Source organism: Haemaphysalis longicornis, unplaced genomic scaffold (genome assembly GCF_048455015.1).
Source record: "Haemaphysalis longicornis isolate Haplotype H1 unplaced genomic scaffold, Haemaphysalis longicornis Haplotype H1 scaffold_2, whole genome shotgun sequence".
Lineage (NCBI taxonomy): Eukaryota > Metazoa > Arthropoda > Arachnida > Ixodida > Ixodidae > Haemaphysalis > Haemaphysalis longicornis.
The window spans coordinates 109,523,157-109,545,495 of NW_027526295.1; the positions used below are offsets into that span (position 1 = coordinate 109,523,157).

At 47.1% G+C, this 22,339-nt stretch overlaps 1 protein-coding gene across 1 annotated transcript; it reads right to left on the reverse strand.

Moving 5' to 3' along the window:
* Positions 1–742: 742 nt before the first annotated feature.
* On the reverse strand, positions 743–9,154 carry LOC144168219 (neprilysin-2-like). Its single transcript, XM_077697251.1, has 2 exons — positions 9,101–9,154; positions 743–2,773 (listed from the first exon to the last, which is right to left on the reverse strand). Exons 1-2 carry the CDS (start codon positions 9,152–9,154, stop codon positions 743–745), a joined length of 2,085 nt encoding a protein of 694 aa, XP_077553377.1.
* Positions 9,155–22,339: the final 13,185 nt, after the last annotated feature.

The window sequence follows — 22,339 nt, forward strand, 5'->3', positions numbered from 1 at the left end:
TAAACCGAGGTCGGTGGCTTCCTAACCGCTAATATTTAAGAGCCGTTGCATATCGCTCTGGTTATCAGCTAAGAGAACAATGCCGTCTGCGTATAGCGTTCCCGGAATAGGCTGTTGTACCACTTCGCCTTGCAACATATGTGTTAGGTTGAATCTTGATTTTCTTCGCTTATTTTAATCCCGCCATGTAAACCATAAACAGTACTGGGTTCAAATGGCTTCCCTGTTTCAGTCAACGATGCATGTTGAACTGCTGTGGGCGTTTCTGCCCTTCCCATGTCAGGTCACTTTATTATCTTTATAAAAGAAATGTATTAAATCGTCATCTAATCTCCGAAGTTTCAGCAATCTTCACAGCAGTTCTCTGTTTACGGTGTCATATGCCCCTTTAATGTCCAAAAATGTAACCCATAGTTATCTATCCTGAGCTTTCGAAATTTCAATGCACTGTGCTTTCATGAACAAATTATGATCCAAGCACCTGTCTTGTCAAAATCCATTCTGCAGTTCCTCAAGGATTTCATTTTCTTTCATACATGCTTGTATTTCTGATTTTATCGCCTTCAATAGGAATCTATACACCCTGACGTGACTGTGAGTGGTCTGTATGAATCAACACCGGCTTTGTTGCCGCTGCCTTTATATATTAAATTACCTTTTGTGATGAGATTATTTGGGCCAACAAAGGAAGCAACCGTTCGGATGAGCGCGTACAATGTGCGTACGCTCGTGCTTTATACGCTCAGGGTTGCGGATTCATACGCGAGCCCTTCTTGCAGCTAAAAGCATCGACGAAAGCCGCCGCCCCTTGCAGTTCTTGGTTGCAGTCGAAGTCTGTCGACAGCCTGGTCTGCGTGTGGCAGAAGCTGATGAAGAATAGCCGGTGATTGCTGAAGCCTCCCAATTTCAACGAGGTGACGTTTTGGGCTTTGAAAGCACGAAGGGCCGCCAACCAGTGGGTTATGTTGGCCCCCAGTTTGCTGGAAATTTCCGGACTCGATGCATTTTCGTAGTTTCTGTCTGCACCATAAGAATCGAGGTGCGTGTCATTGAGTACAGTCTCCGTGTCCACACCCAGGAGCAGTTGCTTCGCGAACTGCGTTCCGATGCCACCATAGCTTGCGGCGAGGAGAATGTGGTCAGGGTAAAATAAGGGTTCGTGCGCGGCTAGCATGGACATCGTGACGCTGTTGAGGACATCGTCATACGAGAACGCGGCGTCGGCAAAGGAACGCGGCAGCCTCTTTTCCTCAAAGTACGCGTCGGTACCGATGAGTAAGGCGCTGGCGAGGCGAGTTGTGTACCAGTACCCCAGAGTCGAATCCTGATTAGTGTTGACGTGGGCGTAAATTTGTCGGATTCGTTTTTCCGACTGGTACTGTTTATCTGGCCATATGTTGACTCTCACTGCACGAATCTTTTGTGTAATGTGCGCTTTGTTACTAGCCGGCAGTTTTGACTCCTCGTACAGCGCAATCGCCGCTTCCCGAACGGCGTCAAGAAGCCGGTTGACATCCGCCTTTATCTCCGGCGGGAAGTTCAGGCGCACGTGATTCGCGAGCAGCATGATCTTGAACCCGCTCTCCACTTGTGTCGTGCAGAAGAGAGATCCCACTTTGTGCCCGTAGTTTCTGTCGCCGTACTTCAGCTCAAAGAGGTCCCGGTATACTATTGGCGAGTACACCTCAATCATCCACCAGCCCAGATGGCTCAGTACGTCGGTCGGGTCGTGGTCTTTCAGCAAGTCCCGCACTGCATTTATTATCCCTTTGCCTTTCATAACTGCGAAGTCATCGACACCAAAGCGGTCTACCGGATGGAAGTACTTATTCAGGGGGGCTATTATGCGATCTGTCGCAACATTCATATCGCGACCGATTTCGCCTAGCCGCACCAGGACGGAGGCTTTGTCTTCGGTCACGGAGTCCAACCTCAAGGCAAAGTCCTTAGTGATGTTGAAAACTTTGTAAAAGTCCACTATGTCTTTTGATTTGTTTGCGTCACCCTGGTAAGGAAAGTACTTTAGGAGGTTGTCGATGTATTTTGTTACTGTAAAATCATCTTTTCTCATCATTTTTTTGTATTTAACGTTCAAATATTTGTGTTGTGCACTGGGTGTGATGTAAACAGCCTTGCGACCTTTGACACTCTTTCCGGGGGCCATTTTGATGTCGAACCAGAGAGCAACTTGAAATCTTATGCACAAGTTCAAGAAAGCGTCGAGAGGGTCGACTCCACTCGGTGGCCGTTCAGGCCAGGGTATATTGATGTTGCGCAGGAGCTCCTTGAAGAACTTGTGCGTCTCCACAGGGTTCCTGGTTGTGTCTCCCTTGCAGCTGGTGAAAAAAGCTTCGGCCACGCGCATCAAGGGATACGCTGAGGACGAGCCCGCTGATCTGAGCTCATTCATCAGAGTGTTGATGAAGGCGTACTTGAGGTTCCACTGAAGTTTCCACCCCTCCTCGAGCCTTTGTTCTTTGGGAGACGCCCATCTGGAAGTGACGAACGCCGTGAAGTCGTCGCACGGATCAACCTTCCGGTCGAGGGTGGCCGCGAGTAGCTTGCCGTATTTGAGGCACGCGTCGGAAAGGCCGCACGATTCGTCAGTCAAGTGGAACAACTGTGGGGCGTCGCCGCTTGATCTTGCCGAAAAATACAACACGACCACCACCACAGCGACGAGAACGATTCCGCTTACGAGGGCGACCAGGGAGGCGTGGCTCAGCGGACATGGGGCCGCCAGTGGTTCCTCGAGTGAGGCCGGAAGAGACCTCTGAAAAGGGGCAGACGGAAATGACAGCAATCAAAATCGCTCAGCGATAGAGCTTGTAAAGAGTTCTTTATCAGACTCCACTTTACCATTCTTGCACTATCAGTGAGCTGTTCATCACAGCGCGGAAACGGCATGGGGTGGTGTAAATGCACACACGACCGGTAATCGGAGCATGGCCAAGCATGCGGGGATTGGGCGGGTCGACAAACGCAACCTGTCGTGGCTATACGCCTCGAGCGCGGCCTGTAGGGGCGCCACTGAAATCCCCCTAGCGGCCCGTTTCGAAAGCAGGCGCGGGAGTCCCCGGCCCGCTCCCCCCTGTCGGCGCTGCTTTTGGGGCTCGTCAAAGACAGCGATTTACCGTTTGTCCGCGTTCTAAATGCCGAATAACGTGGAGCAGGCACTCTGTTTGCAAGCCTGGTGTGTTCACGAGAGTATAAACGTTTATGACGCGATCTTAGAAAGATCTATATGAGCGCCGGGCGTGGGTCACAGGCCGGCGTCCCAAAGCCAGCATTTGCATGCAGCTGATTGCAATTCCGCTGCCCTGAAATTTAGTGGCAGTGTCTCCGTAAGCAATGTTTCCTCCAATGGTCATGTTGCGGCCATACACACTATGATGTAAATCGACTTTGTGCACTACAAAATCCAGCGGAGCACTCATACCTGACAGCACGCAAGTTACGCCTGCCAATATCACATATCAGATATCAGTACCCTGAACAAGCCAATGCTGCATAAATTTCGCAAACGTTGTACCAAAGAAGTACGATGAATAATGCAAAATTACACTCCGGAGTCAGCACTCGACGACAAATTTAATGCTGGGTCGTCTTGTCCCGAGGTGAGCGCTCGCTAAGATTCAGCTGTTACATTTATCCTCCACGAGAAGCGCGAAGATGGGCTTATCGAGTAATCCGCGTCCGCGACCAAACTCTCTTTCGAAACATCGTCGTATGACACTGGGAGGCTGCAGAATCCAGCATAAACCGAAATCAGAGACCCTTATCAGATACGACTCTTCCAACGAGCCCGTGTGTACGAGATTTCGGCGCACGTTAAGGATCTCCAGGCGGTCAAAATTAATCCGGAGCCCTCCACTACGGCGTGCCTCATCGTCTCCGTTGCGTCGGCGCGTTAAACCCTGCAATCAATCAATCAACTCTTTCAACGACACCTCGTATTTCTTGTGAACTACTTACCCTGTATTCTTCAAGAAATGCGTCCGCCGAGTGATCAGCCGTTCATTGAAGGCGAAAAACAAAGGAAAAGTGAACACGCAGCTTGTGTGTGTGATTAATAAAACGTTCCTTTGTTGATTTCGCTCCACATTTGTAAACAATGACAGTTGAGCGTCCTCCTCCTCACCCCCCCATGTCTAGCGAAATATCAGTGCATTTCGCATCTAGTTGGCCTGGTGAATACTACCTAGCTCAAACAAACGTCTTTAGCATTTCAGAAGCTGCACTCGTTTTTTTTTTTTATTCCCGTACGACTATTCTATTTATTCCTGACTTGCAGACCATTCATTTTCCCGTGGTTTAATTAACATATACCTTGGTTCTTACCATAGGGCATGAGTGGGCACACCTTTGAGTGTACTTAACATTTTCGCGTGGCTTATATTCCCATAAAAGGCACAAGTTTTTGTACGCTATTGGGTTATCACATCCCCGAAACATATTTTTCTACTACATATTCGAAGCAAAGCCGCATTTGTTGTCTGCGCTGCAAAACGAAACAACCTCTTACAGTGCCAATGTTATGCCTAAACGAGGTGACAATAAATAGAATTCACTTGTTCTGACGTGTTCTGACGTGTTCGAAGGTGCCAGCTGTGATATGCTGCTGCCGTCGCCGACGCCCGCAAGAGCGGCCAAGAAGGGCGCAGAACCGCCTCCCCGGGTAGCTCTTGTTGGCGTTCGAGCGCTCTACCAAGACGCAGCTGTTTTTTTTAAGCGCCCTAAACGTGCAGTTAGCTTACAGAAGTCACCTTAACAAGTTGTTTAGTGCGCGGAAAGGCAAAGAGAAGCGAAAGAGAACCAAAACACTGCATGACCACCTATCAGCCACGCAGCGCTAATCCCGCAAACGCCGCGGAGAAGCGGCGGCAGGCGGCGCAGCGATCGCGAATCTCGAGGCGTATACACGGCTGCACATTGCTCTCCCACAGCTAGTATCTGTGTTAGGTCTTTTGTGTGTCAACTGCACCACTCGGAATAATTCAGCTTGACTTTTTCAAAGAGGTTAGCGCGTGCAATCTCTTTGGGGTCCCTATGCATGCGTCAGGATGCTGCACTGCTCAGGCTGACTGGAATTGAAATAACGGATCGTCGTTATAAAAGGCCCGTCGAGCCTGCTTCTTTGCGCGGTTTCTATGGAGGAAATGAGGCCTTCTCAAGTCGGGTGTAACGACAATCGTGGTGAACGTGGGCAGTTCAACAAGGGCCATACGAAGTTCGTGGATACCTCAATGGAGCGTGGGCGTCCGTCACTCCTATACCACGGTAGTGTTTGCAGCGAGGGGAGGCTAATGGCGATTGACGTGCTGCCAATGGGGCAGCGACAGAGGAAGAACCACGGCACGCGACCATGCCATGATGGCCTCTTCCTTGATGCATGCAATTCAATTGGCCCTCCGGAGCGAGTCAGCGTGGACTACCTCGGTCAATGTACCAAACGGGGATATTTATTCTTAGAAGCAACGGACGTGTGTTTCCCGCGTTCGCGACGTGATCCCTTTCCCGAATGGACACCATGGTACAGAGTAAGCATTCTGAAGTTTGTATTTGGGCTGGTAGGCTACACTGCGCTTGAAAAACAGCGCGAAATACTTGGACGAAGTAGGAGACAGACAACACTCTTAATGAAAAGGTCGTAAAAAGGTAGTAACAGCCGTATTTACTAACTCCGTATGAACCTTACTACCCCGCGGTTTTGTACGTAGGCTCTGCCACTAACAATTGCATGGTTAGGAAATTAACTGAGTGTAGAAAGTAGTATGCACTAGATAAAGGTTGTGCTTATGACTAGGTTATGCATGGCCAATTAGTAAATGCATGTAGCTCAGAAGAGTGCTAACGGTACAGTCAAACCCGTTTATAGCGAACTGTAATGTGCACTGCGATTAGTTCGATATATCCAGTAGTTCGATATAGCCGAACCCGCTTATAACGAACCTATTTTTACGAGTTCGCAATCCGCGGGAGCCACCCCCCCCTCCCAACTCCTCCATCCCCGCATGCACAAACGAACACAGTAAATTAGCCATTACCATACACAAAATAATCCATTTATTGCAAATAATAAAGCTACTTTCCGCCTTAACTGCCTACTTTGCAAAAAAGAGGTAATTTTTGTTTCCACTTTCGTTTTGGCGGCCTTAACTAGCATAGCATTCTCTACACGAAACATTTTTTGTACCAGTTCGAGTCCGCGTCCTCCAAAATCTAAAAAAAGCATTGGCGGAGCACATCGACTGACAAAAGCGCTTCATTGTAAGCGTCGGACGGCTTTCACTCGCGACATCATCGGGAACGCTGGCGAGCTCTTCCCACAGTTCACCGATGCTGCTGTCTTGGTCCGGACTCGCGGAATTGGCGGGTTCCATCGTTGAGTCCCGCGCGTCGGAAACAGTTACGGAAAGTGTCGGGCATCACGTCACTGCGTGCGAGGCGCAATGTCTCAGTCGCGGCTCTTGCTCCGTGGTCGTGGCCAATCCAAATCTCAATCGCCGCTTCGAGACCATGCATTTCGGCAGCCATTCTAGGCGCGCAGAGTTCGATATATCGCATGTGAACTTCGTTATAAGGAATATTTTCCCCGTGTATTTCTGTAACTGAAATATTTTTGTTCGATATATAGCATAATTCGCTCTATACGGGTTCGTTATAGCCGGGTTTGACTGTAGTACTAGTGGAGGTAGTGGTGCTTACTGCCTGCTTTAGTTAGTAACCCTGATTAGTGCTACATTTACTACCTCTACTTACTAAGTACATAGTGTATACTGGGACAAGTAACTTGTTAGTGTTCCATTAGTGAATGCCACTACCTTTTTTAAGAGTGGGCAACAAGCGCTGACTAACAACTAGGGAAATTTATTGCAGTTGAGAAGATATGGAAGGACGAAGCAACGTAATCTTCCGATGGTACGAATACAAACAAGAGAAGCTACGGAAACGTGCAAGCCAAAAGAAAAAAAACGGCAACTACCTAAGGCGAACAAGGTTATTATCTACAAAACACCAACATTCTTTCTTTTCCTTTTAGGCTGCCAAGATCTCCTTTACGGTATTTTATCTCCTTAATCTACTCTACTTTGGCTCCTATGCTCTATTTCCTTTACGATGAGACACGTTACTCTCTTAACGCGAGATAGCGTATCCTGAGAGTTACAAAGAAAAAGAATGTTGGTGTTTTCCCGATTTCAACTGCGCGCTTTTTGGAGGTTGCAGTTTATTAGCTCTTTCCACTATCGCGGGCTTTTGTCCCCGCACCGTCAGAAGATCACGTTGGCGTCTTCTATATGTTGTCAACCCCAATAATATTTCATGAGCTGTTCGTCAGAGCTTGTGGTTGTCTCTCACTTTGACCAAATTTCCCGCGCTGTTTTTTAAGCGATATAGAGTGCACGCGTTACTTTTAGAAATTAGCATGTGGATTATCATGCGAGTCTAAAACTTTTCTGGGGACAGTCTACAGACGGGGGAACGGCAGTAGCGCTCTGGCTACCCTGTCCTTTACTTTAAGGGTATATGGGCACATGCAAAACATATTCTGAATTAAATAATGTTTGTGTGATGTGGAAGAGCTTAATAGAGCTATGGGTAATGGTGTACAGAGTTAAACATTGATTTTTCTGCAAAGTATAATCTCTTCGAAGCGGTCTCAGTTCGAATCACTGAAAGTTCAGGCTAACAGTGTGATTGGGAAGCAGGAGGAGAAAATATAAATAATCTCATGGTTGGAAAATGCCGTAATTTAATCCTGCTTTGTGTCCTCGAAGGCGACACCATCCCTTTTTTCTGTAACCAGAAAAGCCTTCGGAAGGCTTTTTCTGCGCCTTCTCTGAAACTTGACCAGAGACGGCGGCATTTAACCCGGCCACGACTTCCAACGGTGGGGGCGCACTGCCTTTGCCATTAGGAGATATTTCTCCATGTTTTGTAAGTGAATTTTCTTTCAATATTAACAATTAGGTTAATCTAATCACGATTACGCTGTTTGAGGCTGCATACTATACATGTTTGTTCGCGCGAGAACAGAAGAAACCTTGCCTCCGAATGTTGTAAAAACCAATATGACAGCACAGCGACACTGCGTTACGGCCCCGAACGTTCGCACGCGCTCGTTTGGCCCCCGCCACGCCCAACTGTGTCACGATTCGCGCTTGGCCAGAAAAGAATCAATGCATAAACATCTGCCATCGGGAGATGCACGGAGAACAATCATCATATATTGGAGCCAGGCAGATAATTAAGTTTAGGCGCAATTCTCCGCGTCACCTGGCATGACGTAATCGCCAGTTACGTCAGTGTCTCGCACAGCAGTGAAGTAGCAATGTATGGAAACTAAAGCGTCCTGCAGTAGCCAGATCAAAGACAACAGCGCGTGGATTGACAGCCACAAGCTTTAGAGACAAGGGCGTCCGAGCGATTCGGCTACAGAAGCGGCGCGGCAAAACATCTAGCAGGTTGGGACTTCGGCCATCCAAACCACCTCGCGCGTGCGCAGACGCGTACTTTCCTCCAGTGTTTTTCACCCTTTCGATGACAATGCGGAATAACGAAACCCGCCTGAAGGTATATTAGACAAAGAGGTAGCACTGTTTGCGGGTTGTAGCTATAGCCATGCTGCTAGAGGACGGCTGAATATCGTGGTAGATATGTATCCACCTCATGAAATGGGAACGTATATGGGTCGGGTAACTGCTTCTTTAGCTTGGAGTAAGAACTGGCCATGGATTAGAAATGAAGGTAATGGATGCGGGGAAGTGGAATCTGCAAATCATAATACGCTTGACTTTCCAGAGTACGCCTACATATCTCCATTTGAACTTGACAAGGCGTCAAAACATGCTTTGTCAATCGCGTTCTAAGCAATGTAAAATCATACCAAGGAGCCCCTGTGATTTTTAAGTTATATAATAGTGCCTGGGGGGGGGGGATATTCACGCCCCGAATTGTGGCCGTAGATATCAACTCGCTGTTTCTTGAGCAGCGCCATGCCACCATGACACCGCAGAGCCAGCGGAGCATCAGTGCAAGCGAACGCGGTCCGATGAATTCTTGCCCGACGCCGACGGCTAGCGTCGCTAGTGAAACTCACTGCATGGGTAGGGTGGAACTCGTGTCGGTGCGTGGGAAGAGGCGGAGACTTCATCTCTGACGAGATACCTTCGTAGCAGTGGGAGGCGTATACAGCGTGCCGGTTGGGTCGGAACGTGAGCGCTTCTTCGTCGTCCTTTTCTGCGTGGCAAAAGGTGCTCAATATTTGTTTGGTAATAACAAAAAGAAATGGCGCATAGATTGGCGTGAGACAAGATGGCATTATAATAAAAGCTAAATTATCCATTTGGCAGAAAAGCGAACAAAAATAAGACTTATCCTTGTGGGAGAGCCGCCTCAACATGAGTTTAGTTGCGTTCCGAAGTCCAAAGATGGCGCTGCAAAACCGACTTAAGTAAGGTCCCTAAAATAACTAAGGTAGCGCCAACTGCTCCCTCCTTCTCCGCTGCCCTCCTCTTTTTTCTCTGCGGCGCCGCGGTCCCTTTAACTCCGCGGCGGGGCCGCCATTTTTGTTGGCCTCCTCAGAGCAGACGCCCTCGCAACGCTTCGTACCGCTCGCTGCAGTTTTTCGTGCAGTTTGCTCTTGTTTTCGCACCGCAATCGCTCTTTGATAGCATTAATAGTATTCCTAGAGTCCCGTTTTACCAACACGCATTCAGTGAGACTGTTTTGTTGCATATTTTTGTCTAGAAGGGGATATTTGCGGGGTGGATGCCGCGGGCGCATACGGACAGCGCGGTGTTTGTTTACGTGTGCGGCATGCTCAGGATAGTTTGTGAACGCGAAAGGATCGAACGTGGACGTTTCAAATTGCTCTGTTACAGTTATTCCGTTCTTGCATTTGCGTGATTAAGTTGTGGTCGTGCAAGCGCTGCACAGAGGGCTTGCGCATGGTTCGCGGTGACCTTGGTTCGCGGCAGTTCGAGCGCTGCGCTGGCTTTTTTGCGTTCGCGTTTTTTGCGTTAGTTGTAGATCATTAGGCAGCGCTCAGTATGCGCCCCGCATTAGCTACTGACATTCATGCCACCTTTATTCCGTGCACTTTACGGTGCTTTGACGCTGTTGCAATATATATGTCACCTTCACGTCGTTACAGGCTGCTGTCAGGGTCAAAGTTCTCGCGTCTCCTCGTTGGCCTCGCCCATGACGGCTGTACTTTTGGCAGCGCGTCCGTGGCATAGCAATGTTCGTGCGATTGGCGTTCACAATTACTTCGAGTAAGGCCCTGTCGGGCATATCTGGAAAAGGCTGGCAAAAAGCACGCGCAGTTAAAGAATGCGCTCAGCTTACAATTAGCTGTAGCGCCCAATTCTATAATAACTACCGTATTCCAACGGCAGAAGCACGCTAATAAGCGCAATTGTGAATCCTTTTCATGCTGTACGGCTAACGTTGATTCGTGTGTGGGCTTTGATAAATTACAGCTTGCTACAGTCGAGCTGGCCGTGACTGCACTGACCTTATTCGAGCAGCCGAAGGCACAACAACTCGGCATCGCTAGGCTACATAAAGTGACGCCGACGCAACACTTGTTTGAAACGAGCAGCTGACTCTTCGGTTGCTATCGGTTGTTATACGCTGGCGGCTTCGATAAGAGCTCCATTCGATTCAGACGCGATTCCCTGCAACGCCTGCACCGTTGCACGGTGCGCTGCACCAAAGCGCTCGATTCGCCGCTGCAGGAATGGTGCCGTGCACCGCTTCGCTCAATTGCTTATGGTGCTGCAGCGGTGCCGCCGCGGTGCAGAGAACCGCTGCACCTGCTACGGAGAAAAAATGGCAAGCAGGAAAAATGGATTGAGATACAAACCCAACTCGAGAAAGAAGAAATTGCCGTGTACGCCCTGACTGAAACCCACCTGAGAGATATGGAGGAGCCACCAGTGATGGATGACTACGTATGGGTGGGGTGCAACACGGCAGCGGGAGAGAGGAAAGGTGGGGGCGTGGGCATGTTGATTAGGCGAGGAGGGAATTGGCAAAGGGAGAATCAGGGCTGTAAGGAGCACTTATGGGTTTGTGGAATGGTGGGTAGAAAAAAGACACGGTTGGAAAATGGCATCTCTGTGGACAGGGAATGACGCCAGAGAACAAAATAAAGAGTGGGTGGACTGCCTCAGGAAGGACATAAAGAAATTTAAAGAATCCGGCGAGGTGATATTAGTAGGCGACTTAAATGCCCACATTGAGGATCTAGATGGATATACGGACTATAACGGCGCAATGGTTCTAGATATGTGTGAAGAACAGCAACTGGTAATAGTTAACCGGGAGCATAAATGCGACGGGCAGATAACGTGGCAAAGCGGCAATAGACAGTCTTGCATAGACTACGGCCTGGTCTCAGAGCACACGTACGAGCGATTGAACAAAATGACGATAGATGAAGAAGGAGAAACAGCCTGGGCAGCGACCACAGGCGTATAATCCTGAAATTTAACAGTGGAGGGGCTAGGCAGGAAACACCGGAGGTTGGGCTCCCGAAATTGAGCGAAAAGCAGATAGCAGACATCGTCAATAGCATCGAAAGAGAATTAGAGGCCCAGCCCACGAAGGTGTGGGAATATGACGAGGTTGTGAGTTGTATACAGAAGAAAATATACAAAGTAAGGAAACAAAACCGCTGGAGGGGTAAAAGGAAGCCACGAAGCTGGTGGGACAAGGAAATTAAACTGGCTATTGAAGAGCGACAACGGGCTTCTAGATTGCACAGAAAGGCAAAACAAATGGGATATCTGGATGAAGAGGTGCAGTTACGGTGGAGCCGGTACCGAGAAAAGAAATTTGATGTGCAAAAACTAGTTCAAGCAAAGATTAAAACTGCGAGGTAGAAATGGGTATCAGGTATACGTAAGAGGATAAGAGCACCCCCCAAAAATTCTGGAATCATTTAAAAGCATTGGGAACGACGACTAAAGAGGTGCAGACTCAGATACAGGACGGGGACGGTAACGTTCTCCTGGGGGACAGCGCATTAAAATACCTACATGGAGTCATAGCAAATACTTTCGGCCAAACACGCGAGATATCGGCTACCTGGACACATGTGGTCAATAGAAGAGCGATAGATAAAAAATTTAATATCGAATTTTTGGATTGGAAAAAGGCAGAACACAGTGTTCCCAAAAGTACGGCAACAGGACCGGATGGTATCCCAATAGAGATTATCAACCATTTGGGACCAGCGGGAAAGACGCACTTGTATAGAGCCATCGAGGGCGCTATTGGCGGTGAGCGCGAACACAGGCGGCGCTGCGAAGCGCGCCTCCGTGACGTCAGCTTAGGGATTCTCGCATTTGTCGTCTGCTTCACTCAGGATCGCTCTCCCTGCTGTTTCTTTGCGCTCGGTCAACGTCTGATGCTTGTCCGCACCAGAATTGGCGTGTGGGTAACTTTTTATCATAATAATAGGCTTAAAATCGCATACACTAGCTCATGGTGTCAATTAAAGTATAGTTTTGGATACCGCTACGGGAGAAACATTGCTGGCGCCACCCCATTCCTTGCGAAGCCGGTCCTGTGCGGAGCGCGAAGAGTCGGAGCTAGGCGTCAGCTTCTCATGTAAGCATTCGAACAAAAGGAACAGTCATGTGCTAATAACCGACAACAGCGAATATGGAAGACCAAAACAAATTCTAGGCCTTCAGGGCCGTCGGCTTTGGCAGAAGGCATCACGATTCCCGGTAATCATACGTAAGGTAAAACAGTTTTTGCAACCTTGCCGAACGCTCGAACGCGTTTTGTCACATCACTTTACGTTGTCAAGGCATGAAAGTTTGCCGACATGCACTATAGACTGCAAAAACTGTAGGTTGAGTTCCAAATAAGCCAGTGTGTATATACGCGCGTGCTGATTCTATACCAGGCATCTAACCAGTATGGAGGTTTATTGAGCAAAACGAGCCACGTCTTCGTTAAATTTATAGTAACACATATATGTTTGTTAAGACCTGGAAGGATATTTCGGAACATTTTGCACAGCCATATCTTCCCGATATTCGGATATGCGTTATAGGAAAACTGCACTCAAGAGGAGGAGGAGGAGTAGGGGGAGGAGGGGAAAACTTTGTTTAACAATTAAATCGATCTGATTAGTGGGCCGGGTCCTCAGTCCAGGACAAGAGAGTAAAAGTAATTTTCTTCAAATCATAGAACGCCATCCCGAGTAGAATAGGATTTGTTCTTCGCGCCTGGAAGGGTTGAAAAGCAATAAAGAGCTACTTGGAATTCTTCTTCGGTTTCGAGTCTTGTAATATATGCAGGTATACTATTTATTACGTTACTTAGCGAGTATATCATGCCTTCAACACCGCAATCATGTCATCATTGTTCGAGTTGAGAGTCAGTTCGTTATGATAACGATATAATTACGATAGAAATTCGGAGCAGAAAAGCCGTCTTCGAGTACTGTGGACCACGTTGTTTAGGGCGCGATCGCGGTGGCGTAGCACAAACCTTATCATTGTATTTGCATGTGAATAAACAAAGCACGCTGCGGATATGCACCTTCTTTCACGCAGCCGTAATGAAAGCCAATTTGTGAAGAAGGGAATGTATGCCATACAAAATGAAGGAAATATCCACACGACCTTTGTGAGGCTCCCAAACATCCCGAAACCTCCTAATAAGAAGTTGGTGACGGCGCAGAAAAATTACTGCGTTGGGCAGAAAAAAAAAGCAAGCAACATTAACCCGATACAAGACAACAACGAAAGAAACAGAAGAAAGCCGCTTTATTTCCTGCTGGTACGTAGTATTAGACTGTTGAGTCATCATAGGAGCATCTCAAAAATACTGCAGGGAAGCCTACGCATTTTGAATATTTATCGAGAAGCTCTGATCGCTGATCCTCGCGAATAAGCAAGAAAGGACGAGTTACACACGATATTCTGACCGATACTCTGAAGGAAGTTGTTCTCTATCTCTTCGTGTGTTGCAAACTTGCGGGGGATACAGCTTCAAATTGTTCAGGTGCGTCAGAAGCTGGCAAAATAACTGAGTCGCTAGAAATACGCTTTTTAACGCACTACAGCAACGAAGCAGGCCATTTCTAGCCCAGGCACTGTTGCCCCTCACAAGCAGAGTGTAGCAGACGACAGCGGCGCGAATCCCTAAGCCGACGTCAGAGCCAGGGGGCGCCACTTAAAGATCTCACCGCCAATAAAATCCGAGAGGATTCGCACGCAATGGCGCCAAAGCAGAATGGGTTTGATTTATAAATGCAAGGGAGAGAAGGACAAGGCGAGCTCTTACAGGCCGATTACAGTCACGTCAGTGCTCTATAGATTAGTTATACAAGACATCAAAGCCGAGTTGTCGAAGTGGGTGGAAAGCAACGGTATTTTGGGGGAACTGCAAAATGGCTTTGGGCCGGGTCGACGCTTAGAGGACAATATTTTCGTAATAACCCAGACCATCGAAATTTCGCAGCGCAGGGCAGACCAACATGGCTACAATTTCTGGACATAAAGGGAGCCTATGACAACGTAGATAGGGGATTGCTGTGGCTTATACTGGAAGAGGGGATTGGGTCAGAATTTGTGGGGCTGCTAAGGGCAATATATGAGGATAACAAGGCTCATATTACATGGGAAGGGCGTACAGGCACACATCCCGTGTACATTCGAAGAGGTTTAAAACAGGGGTGCCCACTTTCGCCATTGCTGTTCACACTGTACAGTAGAGGAATGGAAAGACGATTGGAGGAGAATGGATTAGGCTTTGACTTGTCGTACCGAAGCAATGGAGAGTTGGTGCAGCAACGGATTCCGGGATTGATGTACGCGGACGATATAGTGTTGCTGGCTGATAATGCGGAAGACCTTCAAAAACTGGCTGACATTTGTGGTGATGAGGCAACGTACCTAGGCCTACATTTTAACCCACAGAAATCTGGAGTCATGGTGTTCAACGAGGAAGCTCATACAGCACCAATAAGAATTCAACAGGAAACCATACCATTAGTAAATAAGTACAAATACTTGGGGATCTGGCTTAATGAAGGAAAAGGCTACCTGAATGCCCATGAAGAACACCTCAAACTGAAAGGGAGACGAAATGCAGCAGTAATGAAACATAGAGCCCTTTGGGGATACAATAAGTACGAGGTAGTGCGAGGCATCTGGAAAGGGGTAATGGTGCCGGCGCTCACGTTCTCTAATGCCGTATTATGCTTAAAGTCCGATATCCTGTCGGGACTGGAGGTTAACCAAAAGGCAGTCGGCAGATTAGCACTGGGAGCTCACAGTAAGACTACAAATGAGGCGGTACAAGGGGATATGGGTTGGGCTTCATTTGAGGCGAGGGAAGTGCAAAGTAAGATACGTTTTGAAGAGCGGCTTAGACATTTAGATGAGAATAACTGGGCAGCCAGAGTGCACAGGTACGTGTACCTTAAAGTGTGGACACCCAATGGCGGAAGAGGACGCGAAAGCTGGCGACTAAATATACCTTGACCGAGGCAAATAAGCAAGGGGGGGGCAGTTAAAAAGCAAGTGAAGGAAACAGAGACTCTCATGTGGAAAGAGAGAATAGAAAAGAAGGGATCGCTGGGAATCTACAAAGCAAGCAAAAAAGAGATCCGGAAAGAGAACTTTTATGACAACAATAACAGTAGTGCGTTGCTCTTTGAGGCGCGGGCTGGCTGCTTGAGAACTCGAACTTACATGAGCAAATATTCGTCCCAGGATGAGACATGTGTTGTATGTGGCAGGGATAAAGAAACAATCGACCACATAGTAATAGGATTCCAAGAGATTCAGCCAGATAGAATTGGGGGGAAAGTCCTACTTCCTGAGGCTCTGGGCTTCGCAATTGATGGAAGCATTAACTGGTCAGCAGTAGGTATTACTAAGCAGCAGCTAGAGTATTGGTGGAAAAAAGCAGGGAAGTCGATAAAATAACATCCCAGCCAGGGGTATCGGCAGGGCAGAATTAAAAAGAAATCCGAGTTGAGAGACTAAATTTAAATTCAAACTACTAAGATAAGCTAGATGGCGCACGCTATCACCCCCATTCAAAGGGGAGGCCTTTAATCATCATCATCATCATCATCGAGGCCGGACTTCCGGGGAGTAGAAAGCTGCGGGGGTCCCATAGGACCCCGTGTTGACAGAAGCAAATGAGCTCGATACTCCCGATTGTTTTGCGACATGGTCTCTAATCCATCCCCGACGCGTCCGAACTCTTCCGGCGATCCACTTGGCTTTAGAAAAAAAATTCCCTCGCACTTCCCCGAGGAGGAGAGTGTGTAAGTGCGAATGCACGGCTGTTGATTGCGCGATTACGGTGGATATCGTTATCTTGGAGTGGAGAGGAGGCGCCCAACACCCGCAGTCACTGAGCGCAGAGAGGAGGAGGAGAGTAGCGCCCGCCGTTACGGCGAGGGCTACACGAGCGCCCTCACGCGTCGGAATGCGGAGCGCCCGCTACGCGAGCGAGAGCTTTCCCGCCCGAAGTGGAGAGGAGGCGCCCAACACACGCAGTCACTGAGCGGAGAGAGGAGGAGGAGAGTAGCGCGCGCCCATCTCCCCCCGTTGCTAGGGAAGACGAGAAGGAAGACGAGGAGCGCGCGCACCCGCAGCTGTTGCTATGTGGACGACGGCGGCGGACGATTCAGGCTCGCTTAAGAAGTGCATTTGCACTTAAAACCATCTCCCTATGAGGGGGACTTGAGTAAATGCGTCGCATAGGGGCTGGGTGTATTGCGTTAACGTTTAGTGTTTGGGAAGTTGGTGGTAGTGAATGCGTTGTATCAGCAGCTTCTTGACGTAGTTCGAATGAGTCAAGGATATAAGGCGCGTTCGTAGCCTCCCATTCTGTGTCGGCTTTGTGGCGCACTGGGTAGAGCACCATGTGCATTGCGTTACGCCCGCAGGGTCGAGGGATCGAAACCAGGCACCGGATAGTATTTGTTTTTATATAGTCTAGGGGGAGGGGTGCGGACTACGACTACGGACGTCAACGCGGGTGACATCGTGAGTTACTGAAATGCTCTGCATTTAAAAAAAAGCTTTGCAGCGTTAAGTACGTTCTCAGCGTCAACAAAAGTGCTGGGACGGTGACGGCGCTCTGCCACTTGCAGGCTGACCGATCGATGGTCGCATGAAGTGAAACTTAAAGTGAAAGCTTCTTGGTTAAACTAATACATTTGGTGACAAGGAAGTTTCAACAGCAGGCGATCAAATCAGATCAGATTATACTTTATTGTTACCACGGGTGGGACCGTATTCAGGTCGACTTCAGTGTCCTTCCGGCGACGGCAGGATTCATGTAGATCTCTGCGGCGTCTTCGGTAACCTGGGCTAGTGAGCAGCGTGGCCTCCCACTGCTCCTCGTTCGTAGTTTGTAATAAAATGGGGCACTTTTAAGACTTTGAAGGGGTTTTTCTTCACAGGACCAAATCACATGTATGCGTATTGATGGCAAAGATAAAAAATAAGTAACGCAATCGGAGATTAGCGTGTGGACGTGCATGCGTACTATGCGTGTACTTTCATCAAACACTGCTGGTTTGGGTCGCCGTTACGACTACATGGTCTAGCGCTAGCTTGCTGTTTCGTTGCATGGCTCAGAGACAAAATGCAGCGAGCGTCAGAAGCGCGAAATCTTTTTTGTGATGCCGAAAGTAGTGGCCGTAAAACAAAGTAGTGGGGCGAACTTAGTGACCCCCCTGTTTCCTTGTTTGCTCACACTTTATTTAATAACGCTCTTGCATCATATACCCCCGGTTCGCACTTAATAGATTAGAATAAGGGTCGGCAACGTATTCAGGCGTAGTGCCGAGTTGCATGAAGTCGACACGGCGGAGGGCTGGATGGCAAATCACGTGGGAGTGGGACTGGGGCTTTGAAGGCAAAGAGAAAAAATTCAACGGATTGCCAATAATATTTGACAGTATTCTGGCAGAGTGTGAACATGGGGAACAATGCAGCTGGAAGCGATCAATTTTCATTCCTTGTCTCCCCGTCAAACACTATTCACTGTAAACTTGTTTTCCTCCCATATACTCCATAGAGGTTCTTTTTCGCCTGTCCTCTAGTGGTCCTCCTTGTAGGAGTTTTTTTACTACATGGAACAGGGAGGTTTTGTTTACCTCCTCAAAACAGGGAGTTTTTACGTTAGAGAAAGGAGGTATTTAGGGAGTGTTAAGAAATGTTCGGGAGAATTTAAGGAGGTCGAAATGAAGTATTCTTTACTTCCTGAAGGGCGTTTTTAAGTGATGTTTATGGAATTTTCAGGCGGTTGAATAGGAGCCTATTATGGCTCCCTTTGGAAGTACTTATGTTAGTTTAGGGGCGTTTTTAGGAGGTTCAAGGGAAGCATTTACTTCTTTTGAATGGAGTTTGACGAAAGCTTGGGGAGTTTTGTAGGCCTTCCGAAAGGAGGTTTTCAAGGCCACAAGGGAGAATTTCTAGTTCCCTGCGGGAGTACTGATTTCACACGGTTTTTCTCGATTTCAGGTTTATTTCAAACGAACTATCGCAGACAAGTTTACATGGTACATGGTGTACACAAGGAGGTTCCGAAATAAATACTTATGGCGACCTCATATTAGAAATCACAAATGGTACATTGCTAAATAACACGCCAGTTAGGAATTGAAGACAGCAATACGATGCTAGTTGAACAAAACGTAGAAACAATATTACTACAAGAACTGGAAATACACGAAAAACAAAGATAAGCACAAACACAACCGCATGGTAAGTGAAATCATTATAGAATACTAGAGGATCGAGAACGCGTCAGTACTTATCAGAACTTATCAGTACGCATCAGCGCTCAGCATACAGTGAAAAACATGGCTGCAGTGGTTTACAACAACAAAAAAAAATTCAGTAGGTGATGAAATGAGCGAGAGCTGTCTGCTAGTTGAACAAATTGTAGAAACAATAATAATACAAGAACTGGAAATACTTGAAAAACATATAGGCACAAACACAACCGCATGGAAAATGAAATCATTATATAATACTAGAGGATCGAGAACCCGTCAGTATTTATCAGAACTGATCAGTACACATCAGTACTAAGTACACAAAGTGAAGAAAAAATGGTTGCAGTGGTTTACAACAACAAAACAATTTTTCAATTTCTCGTGAAGTAAGCGAGAGCTGTGCAACGATTTGATATTGAAAGGTAACAACATTTTGTAGCTGGTAAAGGCACAAGAGATAAATGATGTAGGAGACAGACTGCAGTGAGATGGCTATGGATAAATGAGTAATATAAAGAACGAAAAATATGCTGCGGGAAATACCAGTGCGTTTTGATAAAGACACAAATGCGCCAAGAAAAGTGACCGAGTCTGACGGGTTAATTGCAATGATATAGAACAGAATGGGTGGTATCGCGACAGCTTCTTTAGAGTGAGAACAAAAAGCCATGAAATTCGTGTTTTTCGGATAATTTTTAGTTGATTCATTTCGCACCAGTTGCCAATATTATTTAGATAATTGTTTCAAGTTAAATTAGTTTGTTAATATTATTCACTGAAACATAGCTGTATTATGAGCATACAGAACGGCCCATCAAATATCCCCTTTTCAGTAAAAAAAGAAAAAAGAAAAAGTCAGAAATATAATACGGAATTCTTTTTGACTACTATCCAATGATTACAGGATTGAAAACAAATATTAGTGAGCGATATTGCTGCGATAAAAGTTAATTAGTTCTAAATCCTTCACACGTGGTTTGGTGCAGGAAAGGTCCAAAAAGCCATGTTCCACAAACGTTAGAGCTCTGTGTGCCTTCTTGGGATATTGAATGTTGAAAACCCAGAACGATGCAAACAGACTACACAGTCCTCCCAGTAAAGATGATGCAGTCAAGACACGCTGGCCATCGATGTGGAGGCTAACTTCCCCGTTCACGGAATGCAGGCAGGGAGTCAGAGGAACATCTGCCTGAAAAAGCAAAAAAGAAAACAAAATTCCCCACACGTAAAATTCAAAACAGACACTATGGGTAAATGAACTTAATAATTCGGTACAGTAATAAAATTGTAAGGCCAGGTTCCCTGCGAATTCCAGTACCTAAATTAGGAATGCAAAGGCTTCATAAAACCAAGTGCCAGTACATTAACCGTCGTGGCTTTTGCAGCAATAAAAAAGATATTACTTCCGCACAATATACTCGAGCACAACTTTAAATGACAGTGAAGATAAAATGCAAGTCTCTGTAGGTTGATAGATTAGTTTTTGTTTTTGACTGAAAAACACTTTGGTATTGCATGATTTTGTTAACTGCTGTTTCTTGCTTTAAGATGCCAGCTTGCATCTATTCAAGTGAGTGGGCACACAGTTAAAGATGCAAACCCTTACACTGCCTCTCCCCTACCATGGTGGCTCACTTTCATAGAAAAAGTGGAGCTTTTGCGAGCTGGACGGCTGTTGCAAGCCGTGGCAATACTCACTTCTGCTGGAGGGGCCAACTTGGTTTCCGAATGCACCCTTGCCTTGTACAGCACAGCCTATCCTGCCTTAAGATCTATGAAGTCATTCAACTCGATCATGTATCAGGATCTGCAGAAGAAAATCGTGTCAGCAAATAATGAATTCATGCCGGACAGGCACCCACTGTTTCAGTTATACTTGCAGATACCTCCACCTATTTCCCTCCTGGTGTTACATCCAAAGCTAATTTGTTACGGCTTGTCTCATCAAATATGGTCATTTGTCATAACACAGCTAGTCATACAGGAAAGTCCTTCACTGGGTCAGAAAACACTTTCTTTTTTTACAGTAGTAATAAACTAGGCGACTCAGTCATCCGTATTCTCACACCTTAATATTCTGTGTCACCGAGCTGACAAGCGTGATTGGTGCATAAGGTCATTTGTAGCCGCAACCGTTACTACAGCCTTGTTAGCTAACGTAAACCTCGTTCATGGCACCAAATTACTTGTGATTGCATGGCAACAAAAAAAAAACAGCTGAAATGGAAACGCTATTCTCGCACACTTACCAACGCTGCATGCCACACACACCTGCCTTAGTTAATTTACCGTGATTGTAGAAGTGTCCGTCACGCAAAACCACAGTGCACTTTCTGGAGCTGCAAGCTCCGTGTCAAAATCGAGTGTCAGATGAATCGAGTAATTTTTGTGTATGGTCTTACTATACACAGTGCACTTTTTGAAGCTGCAAGCTCCGTGTCAAAATCGAGTGTCAGATGAATCGAGTAATTTTTGTGTATGGTCTTACTATTGATTATGACAAATTTATTACCAACAAAAGAAGAGTGTGTGCATTGTTCTTGTAAAAAAATGATATCCTTTTTTATGCCCGGCAGACTTGTGTCATGCTACGGCAAACTCTGTTCTCTTCCATAAGGACATGAATTTGTGTTTTTAATTACGTGGCCTTAGCTGGCGACTGACGGGCTCCGATTGTATACAGACCCCTCATTATCATCCGAAAGGGAATAAAAACATTTCGGTTTCGAACCACGTCGCCGTCGTGGTCCACACTATATGCATTTAATCGTTCGATAGGCTCATAGCATCTTTTACGCGTGTCACCGTTTCCTTAATAGGGTGCGCTGTTAGATGTGAAGAGTCGACTCAAGCGAGCAAACAACCCCACCGAATCTACAGGGCACAGTTTTCGAAGGGGGTGGCCGTCTGATCTGCGGCTTTCGCCAACCAGAGCGCTACGAATGAGTCAGAGCCTTGAACGAAAACAACACAAAGACTTATATTTGGACAGGCAAGCCATCAGGAGCGTTAACAAATAGATATTAGAAAGTAGAGCAGTTAACTAAATAGAACACGAGCAGTTCGATGCATATGAGAGACAGAGTCCCACAATATTCACCGACCGGGCCCGACGATGCACCGCTGTCGGAGGCGATTCGGCTACCTGAGTAACCGTCACGTTGCTTTGAAACGACGCCGCGCGCGACAAACGATTTCCTCTCGAATGCCCTGTTACAAACCGGCCTACAAAAGAATGCGAATGCATACCCCAAAAGCCACAAACAAGTACAATAAAACGAGTGTGCGCTTTTTTCTTTGCCCGTGCGTGTACGTGCTGTGTGCGGCACGGGTACTTCGCATTTAACCCTACCCAAACGTTTGACAAACGCATCGACTGATGAAAGAGCACTTACCAGCGAGCTGTCCACAGCTGTCGCCGTATCCAAATGTTGTTAGCGGCCGTTCGTCGTGTGACAGGGGCACATAAAAATCTTTCCACCAAATGGCACTACTAGTCCTTCTCAAATAAGAAAAAATGATGGCCCAAGGCGAGGCGCTTGAAGCTCCGGCCGCACCAAG